At 32.7% G+C, this 16219-nt stretch overlaps 1 protein-coding gene across 1 annotated transcript in view; it reads left to right on the forward strand.

The window, feature by feature from the left end:
• CDH9 (cadherin 9) overlaps positions 1-16219 on the forward strand; it is a 131179-nt gene that overhangs the window by 90994 nt on the left and 23966 nt on the right. Inside the window, exons 3-5 of the mRNA XM_038533757.1 lie at positions 5730-6024; positions 13375-13494; positions 14113-14280. Of these exons, the coding sequence (XP_038389685.1) occupies positions 5730-6024; positions 13375-13494; positions 14113-14280 (583 nt within the window). The remainder of the gene's footprint in view (positions 1-5729; positions 6025-13374; positions 13495-14112; positions 14281-16219) is intronic.

Raw genomic sequence — 16219 nt, forward strand, 5'->3', positions numbered from 1 at the left:
ATGAACTGAGGAGTCCTGACTCTCTGTATTATGGCTCAAGTTAGTCTTTTGTTTTCTTGACCTTAAACTTTTCTGCTTTTACAGATCAAATGAGAATTTAGTAGACTGCTTATCTATTGCCCTTCAAGGAACACCATGATCAACTAGCCAACGTCCTAGGTCTGAGTGAGTCAGACTATCCTGACCACTGCTTTGACTCTGCTGTCCTTTATGGTAATCCTGCTACCTTCCTTTGGGCAGTTGAGTGCTTCTACTTGGCCCCAGCCACTCTGGGATCCAATTACTCCCACTGCATTTAGGTACCCCAATTCAGTGATTGCAGTTTCCGTGGTAAGCTGTAGCCTACAGAGAGGAGTGATCCCAAAGCTCTTAAATGACGCTGAGCTCCCACACAAATTTATTTCTCCTAGTAGTGGTGAAAGGTTTATCCTCTGGACCCTTTCAGTGTGGGTATGTATGTCTTAAACAGACATAATTTAAAATTTTTAGCTTATTTTGCATATACATATTTACTTTTTTCAAATTTCTTAAAAACAAATAAACAGGGGCCCCACCGGGTGGCTCAGTGGTTGAGCGTCTGCTTTTGGCTCAGGTTGTGATCCCAGGGTCCTGGGAAGGAGTTCCTCATCATGTCTCTCATGAATAAATTAAAAAAAATAAATAAATGTAGCTGGCAAAACTATGATACGGTTGATACCATACAAAAATGATCTGTTGAAAAATAATAGCATTTCAAAACACTATCTAGGTTTTATTGTGCTATCAGGGTTTTATTCAAATTTAGAAGAGAGGCAAGTAAGCTACTTCCAGGGAGGAAAGACTACTTGGTACATTGAGATCTAAAGAAAATAACTATATTTGGTTTCTCATATTTCTTCAGGAATTTTATGTGGCCTTTGTTCTATAATAGATGAACAATATTCATAAGATTTCTACTTTATTTTGTTTTCATCGATCCTATGAAATTGTTGAGTTTTGGATTCATGTTTGTTATTTATATTTAGGTTATGGTATAATAGGTTTTACTATTGATTTCTATCAACTCTAAATGTATAATTTAAAATTAATAGTATATATGATAAAAAAAATCCAATATTTTAAGATAGTATTTTTTCCCTTAGCTTGCACCAGAAAATAAGTATTGTGAGTTTTTATTCTTCAAATGAAATTGTGGATTTAAAGACACTGCTTTAAAATATGTATTTTTATGTAAGATAATTCTTTTAATATGGCATTTTAAATGACCAGAATAAAGCGTGTATATAAAATATCATGGCAGGAATTAGAATAGGTAGGACAAAGTTATAAATCTAAATTATAATGATTTCAATATATGAATGACTAAAATAATATTTTGTTGCAAATATTTTATTTTTCAATTAAAATTCAGTATTTTCAGACAATAAGCTTATTTTGAAAATCTTGTAAAATCCAATATATTCATATAATGTATTTATTCTGAAAATCTGTAACTATTTTAATTTCTCTCTGGACCTCATATTCAATCCCAGTGGCAAAATTTTAATTTTGAATTTTCCTTGAAATTTTTAAAATCAAATATAAAAATCATTCAGAGAAAAGTGTAGTGATTATGGTTACCATATTGGCTAAATATTCTTCTAGACTTCAAAATACTTTAAATAAGGAGAGAAAGCTTGAAAAGTGAATGGTTTCCATAGGAATTTGCATCTCAGTAAAATATAAAAACATACCTCCCACACATACCACTGGTTGCGCCTATATAACCTGCAGGGAGAAGGAAGATCTCTTCCGGCTCCAGCAACAACACACTCTTCACCACTTGCAGCCAATGAGAAACTGCCACATCTCAAAGTCTTGCTCTTCCTCAATGAACTTTGGTTTAAAACAAATTTCCTCCATTTTCCCCCTCAAACTTAATAAAAGCTAACTTTCCCTTTGTCTCCTCAGATGTGCCTATGGCTTGCCATAGTTTGTTTGCCCTGAATTAGAGTTCTTCTGCTATTCCCAAATACATTCATTTTGCTAATAAAATAACTGGCTTTTTAAAGCATATTATAATTATGCTAAATACATGGAAAACTGATGAGGAAGGATATAGAGAAAATTAAAAATAATTTTGTTATGTGTATGTATGTAAAATTTCTATTGACTTTTTTTTTCCCAAGTTTTTATTTAAATTCTAGTTAGTTGACATATAGTTTAAAATTAGTTTCAGGTTTAAAACTTATCAATTCAACATTTACATACAGCACCAGATGCTTATCACAACAAACACCCTCCTTAATACTCACCACCTATTTTACCCTATCCTCCCCTCTGGTGACCATCAATTAGTTCTTTATAGTTAAAGAGTCTGTTTCTTGGCTTTCCTCTCCCCCCCCCCCCCGCCCCACTGTATTCTTTTGTTTTATTCCTTAAATTCCACATATGAGTCAGGCTGACTTATACTGCTTAGCATAAATACTCCTTAGCTCCATCCCACATTGTTGCAAATGACAAGATTTCATTCTTTTTTTGTGGCTGAATAATATTCCATCACACACACATGTGCGCACATGTACACACACCCCACATCATCTGTATCCATTCAGCAGTCAATGGACTTTAGGTTCCTCCCATAATTTTGGTATTGGTGATGACACTGCTATAAACATTGGGGTGCATGTGCCCCTTCAAATCAGTATTTTTGTATCCTTTGGGTAAATACCTAGTAGTAGAATTGGCAGATCATAGTTAGTTTTATTTTTAACTTTTTGAGGGACCTCCATACTGTTTTCCACAGTGGCTGTGCCACTTTACATTGTCATCAACAGTGCGAGAGTTTTCCCCTTTCTTCACATCCTCCCCAACACCTGTTGTTTCCTGTTGTTGATTTTATCCATTCTGACAGGTGTGAGGTGATATTTCACTGTCACTTTGTATTTCCCTGATGGTGAGTGAGGTTAAGCATCTTTTCATGTGTCTATTAGCCATCTGGATGTCATCTTTTGGAAAATGTCTATTCATGTCTTCTGCCTATTTTCAAATTGGATTATTTGGTTTTGGGGTGTTGAGTTTTATAAGTTCTTTATGTATTTTTGATATTAACCCTTTATCAGATATGACATTTGCAAATATCTTTTCTCCCATTCCAAAGGTTGCCTTTTAGTTTTATTCTTTCCTTCACTGTGCAGAAGCTTTTTAGTTTGATGAAGTCCCAATAGTTTACTTTTACTTTTGTTTCCCTTGCCTCAGGAGATCTATTTAGCAAATAAGTTCCTTTGGCCAGTGTCATAAGAGTTACTGTCTGTGACCTCCTCTAAGATTTTTATGGTTTTAGAGTTTTCACCCATTTCAAATTTAGTTTTGTCTAAGAAAGTGGTCCAGTGTAATTCTTTTGCATATTGTTGTCCAATTATCTCAACACCATTTTTTGGAGACTCTTTTCCCATTGAATATCTTTTACCACTTAGTTGAAGATTAATTGGACCATGTAGTTGTGGGTTCATTTCTGGTTTTTCTATTCTCTTCCATTGATCTATGTGTTTATTTTTGTGCCAGTACCATACCATTCTGACTACTACAGCTTTGTAATAAATAAAGCTTGAAGTCTGGAATTGTGATGCCTCCAGCTCTCCTTTTCTTTTCCAGGGTGCTTCAGCTATTTGGGGTCTTCTGTGGTTCTATACAGAGTTTAGAATTGTTTGCTTAAGGTCTGTGAAAAATGTTGTTGGTATTTTGATAACATTAGATGTGTAGATTGCTTTGGGTAGTATAGTCATGTTAACAGAATTTGTTCTTCTAATCCATGATCATGGAATGTCTTTCTATTTTTATGTCATCTTCAATGAAATCCTAGCAATTTAAAAGAAAAATAAAGCTTTCTCTTTTAGATTACATCTTAGTGAGCTCAGTAAACAATTTCACCAAATGTGATGAATATCATGATAGGGCACTGAAATGTGCTTTTTAATTACATAACTGGCATATCCATTCTAATCTAGAGACTCAGAGAAATCATCCTTATTTTAAATGAGTTATGATAAATATTTAGTTAAGATACAATGCAGAGAAGGGAAGGATGTTAAAGGGTAAGAGAAAAATACACAAACATGAAATATGAAATTAGAACAGGCCCTCTGGAAATGAAGAAAATAGAACAAGGCAAAACAATACTATAGGTCTGTACAGAATGATAATAAAGTGGGTAAAGGTGACAGAGATATATCTGGAGACAAGGACGAGATTACAGAAAATGCATAAGTAAAGTGATAGAGTCCAAACAATTAGAACAATAATAAAAATAAAGACTATTTTTAAAAGAATACTATTTCCTTTTAATAGAATAGCTTTAGATTAAACACACACATAATTTGCCCAATGTAACACAAATTTGCATGAGACTAACCCAATTGTAAGAATTTATATTCATGTTTCTGTTGCACTGTACCTTGCTGAAGATCTTTAAGCTAAGAAATAACATGACCATACTTTTGATATAGAAAAATCACTTTCTATAGAATGGAAAATTGTTTGGAGTAGAGCGATAGGGGAGACAGAGGTCAGTTAGGAAATTACTACAGTGGTCCAGAAAAGTTCTGATGGAGGACAAAACCAGGGTGATAGCCATAGAGATGGAGACATATGGATGAGTGAAGAGATTTCAGAGAAGAAAAGACTGTATATGATTAGTTTAGCATTGGGATTAAAAGTAAAGAGGAATAAAATATGAATCCCAACTTTGTTATTTTGGCTAACATAAAAAATAGAAACATTATTTAAATAGTCAAATAATTCAAAGCTGGAAGGGGACACCAAAAAAATAGGTGGAGCCAGGATGTAATGGGAGTATATGCGGAAGACAACATGGGAGGAATAGGCTAGTTAAGGCTCAAGTTTCAGAATAGTGTTGGATTGAAAAAAATGTTAAGATTTTTTCCAATTGTTACATTTCTATGAATAGATGATCTATTTGTTTGTTTTATACTCCTTGGACAGCCTCATACATTAAGTAGTTTATTTTTAAGATGGTTATATATCAAAAGAAGAAAGGCAACTTATGAAAAAATATTTATATGACCAATGGAAAAGCCTTATGTTTTTTTATATCACTTGGATTTTATATAAGCCCAGAAAATATGTCAATCTCAAAAGAGAGAGAGAGAGAGAGAGAACATCATGGTTGAGAGTGTACTTTCCCAAAGTCATATAGAGAAGAATTTTTGAAGTTAAAACTAAAATTAAAATTCTCTCTCTCTGTTTGGTCTCTCTGAAGACAGAGCCTCTGAATATACAAACAATATCATACTGAAGGGATGTAAAATCAGTTTATAATTATGGAATATATCATAAACTTATCATCAAAAGTTCAAAATGTCTTATATCATCTCTTTGAGTTGAATGATATTAAAATGTAATCAGGAGTATGTCAATATTTTACACCCAAATTAGATTTATTGATCTTTTTTTTATTTGTTAATGTGCTACAGGTTTAAATCTTTGAATCATTCAAAACTGTGTTTCAAAAAATATATTCATTTTTATCTTACTTTAAATATAGTCCCTTATATGTAAATATAATTATTTAAAGTTTTGGAGAATGATAAAGCTGAAATGTTTAGTATTCTTACAGTGAAAATTAAGATAGCTGTTATAACCATTGTTTCCGTGATGTTATGTGGAGACGAATTGATATGTGCCAAAATTATTTTTTTTCTGTAATAGCAATGCATGTATTTATAGAACTTCTCTTTTTTGCCTTTCTGAAGCTTCACACTGACCAAGATAAAGGAGATGGAAATTTAAAATACATATTAACAGGAGATGGAGCTGGCAGTCTATTCGTTATAGATGAAAATACAGGAGATATTCATGCTGCAAAGAAATTAGACAGAGAAGAAAAATCCCTATACATTCTTCGTGCCAAGGCTATAGACAGAAAGACCGGGCGGCAGGTGGAACCTGAATCTGAATTTATTATTAAAATCCATGATATCAATGACAATGAACCAAAATTCACAAAAGACTTATACACTGCCAGTGTTCCTGAAATGTCTGGAGTCGGTAGGTATATGCTAATCCATGTAAACTAACATTTTTATTTGTTTGCTTGCTAAGATAATTATTACGGGCATACAGTTACCATATGTGGCCCCTTTCAAGATAAGAACTATAACTGAAAACTACTATTTAGTCTTAACTATCTCACTTCTAATTATTTTCAATTTTATATATTTTAATGAATCCTACTATGTTGTAACTTATACTTAAAATGATATCTAAGTATGTGATCTAAAAATATGATTACTGAGAACAGTTATTCCATTGCATTTCAATCAACATCTTCACCTCTACTCAACTGCTATTCAAATGGCAGTCAAGCTGAATGTATTTTCGCCTGAAACAGAAAAGACATATCAGAGAGTGTCAGCAGTTTTGCACAGTTTTGGACAGTTTTGTTTGCATTATTTTGCATAACAACTAATGCTTGCATTTGACAAATTTCGTTTGATCATCTCATTTGATCACTGAAACAACTTCACGTGGAGGCATGGGAAATAGAACTTTAAATCCTCATTCTGTTAATTAGAAACCCAGGATTCTGAAAGATTAAGCAACTGAAATAAGATCAAATAACCTGGTACCATAATAACAATATTCCAAGTCTTTTAATGCTATTTTAGCTGTGTTTCACTCCCGAATAATAGTTTATTATGCAAACAGAAAATAATTGTTTCACTTTTAAGGCTGCTCACAATTTTAAATACCATCTGTTATAATGCAATTTTTTATCTGTATGTGTAAGTTAAGATTTGTTAATGAGATAAGAGCTATTATTAAATAAAACATATTTAAAAAAGTGATATAAACTTACTGTAATATCTAAAATATACAACTAATTTTCAAAGTTTCATACTAAATTAGTTGAGTATTATTTCAAAGACACTTTTCGGTGATTAACTTTGAAATTCTTACAATCAATACATGCTTCAGTCTAAAACGATTTCTTTCCAAGGAAAAACAAACTTCTATCCATCTTTACCGACTGAATGATATAAAATGTTTCTTAACTATGTGTGTCATCTAGCCAGAAGAACCAAGGTTTGTAAAGAAGTTATTTCTTCTCACCTCAATTGAAATCTCATCCCTCTGAGAAAAGTGCAGTTCTACTGCCTTTTCAGGTATCCATTCCAATGATATGAAAGGAGGTTAGCAAATTAGACAGGAGTGCTATGAAATCAGAAAGCCTAGGATGAAATATGAATGGTTGTGTTTTCTTTAACATTTTAAAATATCTGCTGGCCCAGTGTAGTCTCGTGGAAAGTACTTGATTGGTCCATATATGATGACTAGCGGGCTAATGTAGATAAACATCATGATCTCCTATGGGCGTATTATTGAGTTAAAGATACATCTAAAATTATGCTCTCCATTTCAACTTCCTATTAATGAGTATTCTAAAGTAGTTTTGAAAAAAAAAAAGTAGTTTGGTTTTTTGGGTAACACACTTTAACCTTTATAAAATATTACTGTTTATCCTGCATGTATGTTATTTTGCCAGATAAAAAAAATAAATTATTTACTTATTTATTGGAGAGAGAGGAGGAGAGAGAGTGTGAGCAGGGGGAGAGGCAGAGGGGGAAGGAGAAGATGATGGAAAGAACCCTAAGCAGACCCTGCACTGGGGTTGGGCTTGATCTCACAACTCTGAGATCATGACCTGAGCCAAAACCAAGAGTCAGATGCTTAACTGACTAAGCCACTCAGGTGCCCCTATTTTTCCAGATATTTTGACACTTAATAATAAAAAAAAATTCATTTATCCTTCTGGAAATAGTTTGATCTACAGGAATAAAGTGTGTAATTTGGACAACAGATATTTGAATATGACACATTTTGATAATAACTGATTTATATTTGAATAACTCTAAAAATTTTCAAATTACCTCATTTTAAAAACCAGAATATTTATCTATCAGAGACTACTGATATTGAAACTCAACTAACCTATATTTTCCCCATATTATTTTGTGCTGTTTAATGGAATATTATCTCTCTACTCTGTGTATTCCTATTGTCTACCTAATTTCTTTTTTTTTTCCTTTTGAGAGATAGAGTGAGTGAGAGGGAGAGCACGTGAGTAGGGGCAGAAGGAGAGAGAGAAGCAGACTCTTCTGCTGAGCAGGGAGCCCGATGTGGGACTCAATCCCAGGACCCTGGGATCATGACCTGAGCCAAAGGCAGATGCTCAACCGACTGAGCCACTCAGGCACCCCCAACTACCTAATTCAAATATATTCTATATCACTGTTTTATTAATATTTATTAAGTATATAATAAGAGCAGGTCTAGAATAAGCACTTGAATATTTTATTAAAAAAATACTTCACTTGTTTAATACCCATAATAAAATACAGAATATATAAGTTTATACATGGAAGAAAGCTTGCAGATTATGTTGTCAAAAAAGCCCTTCCCTGTAAGACAATCTATATTTCATTTATATATATTTTAAATTGTGGGCAGTACAATTTCTGATTATAGCAGAACCTAATTAAAAATTCAAATCATTATCAATTGCATTGCCTCTGTGCCTACAATTCCAACAAAACTGATAACAAACAAACCAACCACAACAACCACCATATAGCAGGTAGCTATATTTCTCTGGTTGTAGCTTTTCATATTAATATAAGAAGATTTTAAAACTACAGTTACATCTTGGGACACCTGGGGAGCCTAGTTTGTTAAGTGTTGACTCTTGGTTGTGGCCCAGGTCAGAACCTCAGGGTCCTAGGATGCAGCCCTGTGACTGGCTCTGCATTTAGCTCGGAGTCGGCTCATGATTTTTTTTTCTCTCTCTCTCTTTCATAAATAAATAAATAAATAAATAAATAAATAAATAAATAAATAAAATCTTTAAAAAAATTACACTACAGGTAAATCTTTATCTTATTTATGGATGATATTTATTATTAATACTAAGCTTGATATCACTGCATTAATTTCTTCATATTTGGCCCACAGATAGACTTTAATATATGTGTGACTATTTTTTAAATATAAATGTAGATATTATACACACACACACACACACACACAGAAGACACCACATTATACCTTTTCTAATAAATAAGTAAAAAAAGCCCCAAAGAGTGAGCCCCCAAACACACAATTTGTTACTATACTATTTGCAAAAAGAAAAAAAAAAATAAAAGCAGAGAAAGCTGTATAATTTTAATGCCTTAGTATTTCCCCCACTGTAAGATAGTTATGCTTATTATGCAAAACATAATTTGAAAAACTTCTAATTTTGTTACATTCTTAGTAACTTTTCAAAAGTAGCATTTTTCTTATTTTATTCTTTAATTCAAATGCCCTTCTCAACAAAGTTAAATCCAAATAAGAGGAAGGGGAAGGACTGCAATGTACCTTAAGATTTTAGATCTATTAATATATAAATTAATAGTTAATGCTTTTTATATTTTGAAATTATATTGTCTTTTGTTGTAATTAAGGGAAAATTAATATTAACTCAGAATAATTTTGTAGATGTGATTGTCACTATTTTTACCTATACAAATAATCAATTGCAAAGAAATACTAAAGGATGATACTTAAGAACTTTTTCAGGCTGTGTGTAATCTCTATACTAAGAGTTAAAGCCCATACATAGACAAAAAATAAATAATAATAAATAATAAATAATAATAGACTGCTTTTATAAATTATTTAATTCTAATATTAGTTTCATTATATTAGTGATTTTTACTTAAACCAGAGCTTAAAAAAAGAAAAAGAAAAAGAAAGAACTACTATTATTGACTTTGGAGGTAAATAGAGTCATAAAATAAAATGAAATTTCTTTATTAGTATCCTACCCTTCTCCTCAATAATATCCTTCAGTGCTCTCCTCCATACTGTCACCTTTTTCAGTTTATTTTTGCCCTAATTGTCTCTTCTTTTTCTCTCTCACCAACTCCTTTCCTTGCCCGCCCCCTGCCTCTGATTCTTTCTGTCAAAACCATATGCCATATTCCACAGTGTTTCTCAGAATCACACACTTCTCTCCCTTTCAAAAGTTAAAATCAAATGACTCCAATTGTTGAAATCTGAAGTGCATTAGCATCTTTTCATCAGAACACATCATCTGGATAATGTATAAGGATATATAATGAAGGAAAATGGAATGCAGTGATTTTATGGCAGATCCCAATTTTTATTTTTTTGCATTTTTTGTGATCATTATACTTTGATTAAAGATTATCTGTCACCTATCTATATTTGCATGCATTCATCTTCATCCAGGCAAAATCCCACTGTGTGTATTTGTAGGGTTTGATGCATACCTTCTCCTGGACTGGGATTTCCCCCAACTGGTCTCTCAAAAACTTATCCAGTTCCCCTCCCATACCATCTATCTCCTCAAGAAGAAATTCTTCTGTAGCTTTCACAGATCACACATTTAACTCACCCAAGGAATCATTTATGACTCATTCCAAGCCTTTTCTTGGTTCACTGCCTGTGGATTCAATAATGTGTTTCATAAAAGCCATGATGCCCTGACGAGCCATGGATTGAAGTGTTGAGAATGGTGCTTCTTTCCTCAGACGGGCTCAGTTGAATTCCATCTCTCTCACCTACTAGATGTGTGGCCATGACCAACCTCTCCATGTCTCAAGGCCTTCATCTTATGCTTATCACAAGAATAATCATATAAATTAAGGGCTATTTGCCAAGCCTATCTTAAGCATTCTGTAAATGTTCATTCCCATTATGACTTTCTGCTAGAACTCTGCTGGGCTTCAAAGATAAAATGTTGAATAAAACCAGACTTAGCCCTCGCCTTTGGAGAGTTTATATCACACAGGACAAAGGGACAAAGTCTACAAATAATAAATATGATAAATTTATCATTCAGACTTCACTAAATTTAATTTTTTAATCTTTGTTTAATACAGAAGTAAAATATTTATTTCAAAGTATGTGAGAACAAATGAAAATTATAAATTATTTCAGAAAATTCTCAGGGATATAAAAATCAAAATCTTTTAATCCATCTTTATGAACACATAATTATAAAATAAGTACAAAAACATAGAAACTACTTTCTAATTTTTTTAAAAGATTTTATTTATTTATTCATGAGAGACACACACAGAGAGAGAGAGAGAGAGAGAGAAAGGCAGAGACACAGCTAGAGAGAGAAGCAGGCCCCATGCAGGGAGCCTGACGTGAGACTCGATCCCGGGTCCCCAGGATCAGGCCCTGGGCTGAAGGCAGCGCTAAACCACTGAGCCACCCAGGCTGCCCAGAAACTACTTTCTAATTTTATTACTAAATAAAATTAACTGTGCAATAAATCATTACATTTATTAAAAAAATACAACTATCCATTCCCTTAAGTTCAACACAGTAGTTTTCATTCTACTCTTATAAATGTCATAATAATATGCTGTCAGTGTTCATCAGTGTTAAAAAGCATTCCTAATCATTACCACGATTCTAAGAAAAGGGATAGTACTTTATATGAGTGCTTATAACATTTTAGTCACATTACAAGATTGATTTTTTATTCTTTAGATTAAACTATTTGCCTTTTTTGGGTCAAGTGTTTTGAATATGTTCAAAGATCACATACCCACAATAAAAAGCAAACAACAGAAAACAAATTTAACGACAAAATATATTATTAAAAATGTCAAAAGGTAAGGAAGAGTATTTTTACCTCTTTTCACTATGAAATGACACCCACAGTAAAAGAAAAATGAAAACATAGCAAAATACATGTCATGGAATTGATGAATTAACTACTTGCATTTAGCATATTGATTACACTGAATAATTCATATTTCAAATAACCCTCAAGTATGAAAATAATTCTTATTCTAACTAATATATGTTCACATAGGTTTGCATAAAAAATTCAGTATAAATCAGAAAACCATTTTAGTTGAACTTCTAAACATTATTGTGGGGAGGTGGAGAGCACTTTATTTTCTCTGCATTGGTCTGGCTGGGACGTGAGTGGGTGTTTTTAAATGACAAAGGAGAAAACCTGGGATCCTCCTAGTGAGTCACAGGGTGACCTCTCACAGGACTACCCATTCTGTGGCCTCAAGAGGGAGAGCTCAACTTCTCTTATTTAATTTTGAAAAAACAAAGAAGCATGCTGCTAAATTCATGCTTTAGTATTCAGATACATTGATAGGAAATGAGCTGTTAATCTAATCGGAGTGTACAATTAATTAATTTTTAGAATTTGCATAAGCATATACATGCAAATTTTGAAGAACTTTCACTACAAGTCTATGAGACAAGTTCTGAGGGTGTAACCTACTTGGGGTGTTAAAGTAGGTGACAGGGCCCAGATGGACCTTGTGCTGTCCTAAGTAATTTTAAACTTTATGTAAGAAGCAGAAGTAAATTTTGGAAAATCATATGTAGTGTACTAGAAAACGTCATACCAACTCGTTGCCCAAGGGATCCATAGTAGGTGTTAGTTAATAGTAGTTTTACAACCATGCTTTGAATCTTTAGAGTGATTAGTGAAATATCAGAAAAGCCCACTAAGATATTTCATGATGCTAAGCTCCTGAAATTTGCAACTTTAAAATCTATTTATCTTTTAAAGATCATAATTTGTGATAAAATAAAAAGAAAATGGTTCAAGTCTTATAAAATAAAATTAAACCGAGAGTCATGTATAATTCAGTATTGCATGTGACAGAACTATATACTTTCTCAACTTTGTGGGGAAATATTTACTGGTTAATTATGTGCAGCAAATAATAGGAGGCATAGCAATAATCATGTGATTTTGTTAACTACGATTTAAAAGGAGACATTGGTGCTTAATAATCATTTATATCTCACCCAGATACAACATTACAGGTCAATTTTATGTTTTTGTTTTTTATAAAAACAGGGTCCACCTGTTTTTTTTTTTTTTATTCTATTTACAATGTACAACTAATCTACCAGAGTAAAAAAAAAGCAGCCCAGGTGTTACCAATACTGGTTTTATCTTTGGATACACATTCCCAGTTAGCAATAAACACATTAATTGAAAATTGCATGTGCACTGTATCCAGAGAAAAATTGTTCTTTACAATATTTTTGATCAAATAAAAGGGCAGTGTATTTGTCTCGGTATGTTAATTTTTGTGATAAAATAAGTTGCTCACTTTTTTTTTCAGATAGCTCAAACCATAAAATTGAAGTATGTTTAAATTAAAAAAAAAGAATGAAAAAGAAAAGGGGTGTCCATTTTTTTTGAAGCAGTGTCATTTAAACAAATTTCTTTAAACATATACCGTTGTCTAACACACCACATGAACAGCAGTAATTTTTCAGAAAGTTTTCAAAGTTAGAAGTATTTAAGCATCTGTGTTTGGGTGGGGACTCGTGTAGGTACATCTGTTATACAAGTGACTGCGACAGATGCAGATGACGCCAACTACGGAAACAGTGCCAAAGTGGTCTACAGCATATTGCAAGGACAGCCCTATTTTTCAGTGGATCCAGAATCAGGTAATAACATTTAAGACTTGCTGCTCTCTTTCTCAAGATGTAATACATCTGAATGCACAAATATAGATTTTTCTATATTTTAACAGCTATCCAGCATCAAGGTTCCACTTGTCCTCTATAGTTATTCCATGGAAATAAAAGCAAATTGCATAGTATTTAAATAGATTACTTGAACTGTTGTTATCTTTTGGGACTATTACTTATTGAGTCTAAATTTATGACACAGAATACAAAATTTCAGAGATTTAGCACTTCACGTGTCAGGAAATACTCAAAACCTAAAGAATGTGGCAATCATCGAAATCAAGTAAGCTTGTTAATCTGAAGATTTTTGAATGAAGTTAATGTTTTTTTTTAATCAAGAAGATAATTAATTTTTTTAATAATTAAATTGATTTAGCAAAACTCATCCCCTGTACAATAGCCAGTGGAAAAATTCTTTCTGTTCTGTCCATTACAATTTAATGTTTATGGATCATTAAACTAAACACTAAATGTTTAGGTTCACCAACTTTTTATCTGTTTGTTATGATGAACTTCTGTAAAATAGATCTTGCATAGGTTAATCTTAAAACTCAGTGATTAAATTGTAAAATATTTGTCTACTTTTTCTAAAAGGCATAATAAAAACTGCACTACCAGACATGAGCAGAGAAAATAGAGAGCAGTACCAAGTGGTTATACAAGCCAAAGACATGGGCGGCCAGATGGGAGGCCTTTCTGGAACCACCACAGTAAACATCACTCTGACGGATGTCAACAACAATCCTCCTCGATTTCCCCAGAGTAAGGAAGATTTTATTTACCTCATGTCCAAAGCCTCCTCCAACACACGACAAACAGAGGCTAATATTTGTACTAATATTTTCACTATTAGTTTATGAATAAAGGCAAATCCACAGCCTGTCGCCCCGACAAACATCACAATTTCCACAAATTGATTTCCCGATATTTGCTATGATCATCTCACTCTTTTTCTTATCTCTTTCATGGTTCATGGTGTGGACTCTCAATTCTGACTGCCTGGTTTCAAATCCATGTCTGTCACTTGTCTGACCTTAGTCATCTGGTCTGTATCTAAGAATAAGACTCTCTTATTTAACTGGTTCTAAAACACACTCGATGTTTTGAAGTCTCTGAAATCAGATACTGTATCAAAATCCGTGCAAGTTGGGTTTCACTGATAGCATTTGTTTTTCCTAATGGCCTGTAGAGTTATAGTATATCTTAGTTCTGATGGCATCTGAGATGTGTTAAAGTTTGCTAGTATCTGTTACCTCCTGGTAAAGATTAAATCACTCACTAACCTTGTAGTCATCCCCATCTTAGGCCTGTATGTTAAACGATGGATGTTTTGCATGCCATGAGTTACTACAAAAATGGATTCCAATCCTTTGCTGCAAATGTTTCCTTTTTGCAGTGAATAAATATATAAAGGGCCCTATTTTGAAATGTTCAATTAAGAGGTCTCAAAATTAAATTTATGATATTGAATCCAATACATTAGAGCATTTGCCAAACTAGTCAAATTTAAAATATTTGATGATTCAATTTTGGGTGGTTGACAGATGCATCTGATAAATGTTTTTAAAAAGTTTGCTGAGAATATGAATAACAAGCCTAATTAGCATAAATCTAAACTTTGCATTCAGTTTCCTTAAATATAAACTGAAAGAGTATGACTTGAATTCTCAAATGATCTGCCACTCTTTAATTCCATGATCTATTATAGTCTTAGCTAAAAAAGTTTTTAACTATTATAACAGTAATAAAAATGTTTAAGAACTAGTCACGGAGAAAACATATTAAAGACATAGTTTCATGTAATTCTCATTAAAAACAAAACAAAACTATGAGTTAATTCCTGTCATTATCACCTTATTCTTATAATGTAGAAATCAAGGGTTAGAGAATTTAACTTGCACAGTGATGAGAATCCCAATCCAGGCAGCTGGATATAGAAGTCCTTCATAATCACCAAGCAAATTGGAAAGAATATAGACTTTGAAGTCAGAGAGACTTATGCACCCTGCATTTCTCAATTTTATAGGATGATTTCCTTGAGCCCTGTCCCTGAAGATCATGTACCTACCTTAGTCTTATGAAGACTAATGTTAGAATTAAATTAATTAATAATATAGAGGGCCTTTGGCCTTAAACAGAGTTCAGCACATATTAAATGTTTAAAAACACTCCTAACTTTCATTAACTTGTTGTAACTTTTTCCTATTGTCTCTTGAATAGTCACAAACTGAAATCCTTTCAAGGGGAGCACAATGCAATATAATGACTGGCTGGAACTGTAGGAAATAGAAACATTCATATTCCACTTACAGGCGTTAATTAGCAAGCAAGGAGGGAAGAAAGAAAAGAAAGAAGGGAAGGAAGAGAAAGTTCCTGTGTATGGATTTATTTTTCTATCTCTGACTTAGGATATAAGAATAAATCCATATCTTTGAAATAATTTAAAATAGGTAAAAATGTATAATGACATTATTGAAAGCTCCAGACACGCAGTAAATAATCACCTTTCTTGCCCTCCTGAGTAAAAGTTCTAGATTCTAATATCATGTCTACCATCTATTATCTAAATAACCTTGGAACATTCGCTTAATCTTCCTGGAATTTATAATTCCAAAATGAGAGTGTTCTGCCTTTATAAATTATTTTTCCAACTTAATAAATCTATAATTTTTGACAGCTTCCAATTACAATCCAATATGAT

Source organism: Canis lupus, chromosome 4, assembly GCF_011100685.1.
Source record: "Canis lupus familiaris isolate Mischka breed German Shepherd chromosome 4, alternate assembly UU_Cfam_GSD_1.0, whole genome shotgun sequence".
In the NCBI taxonomy this organism is placed as follows: domain Eukaryota; kingdom Metazoa; phylum Chordata; class Mammalia; order Carnivora; family Canidae; genus Canis; species Canis lupus.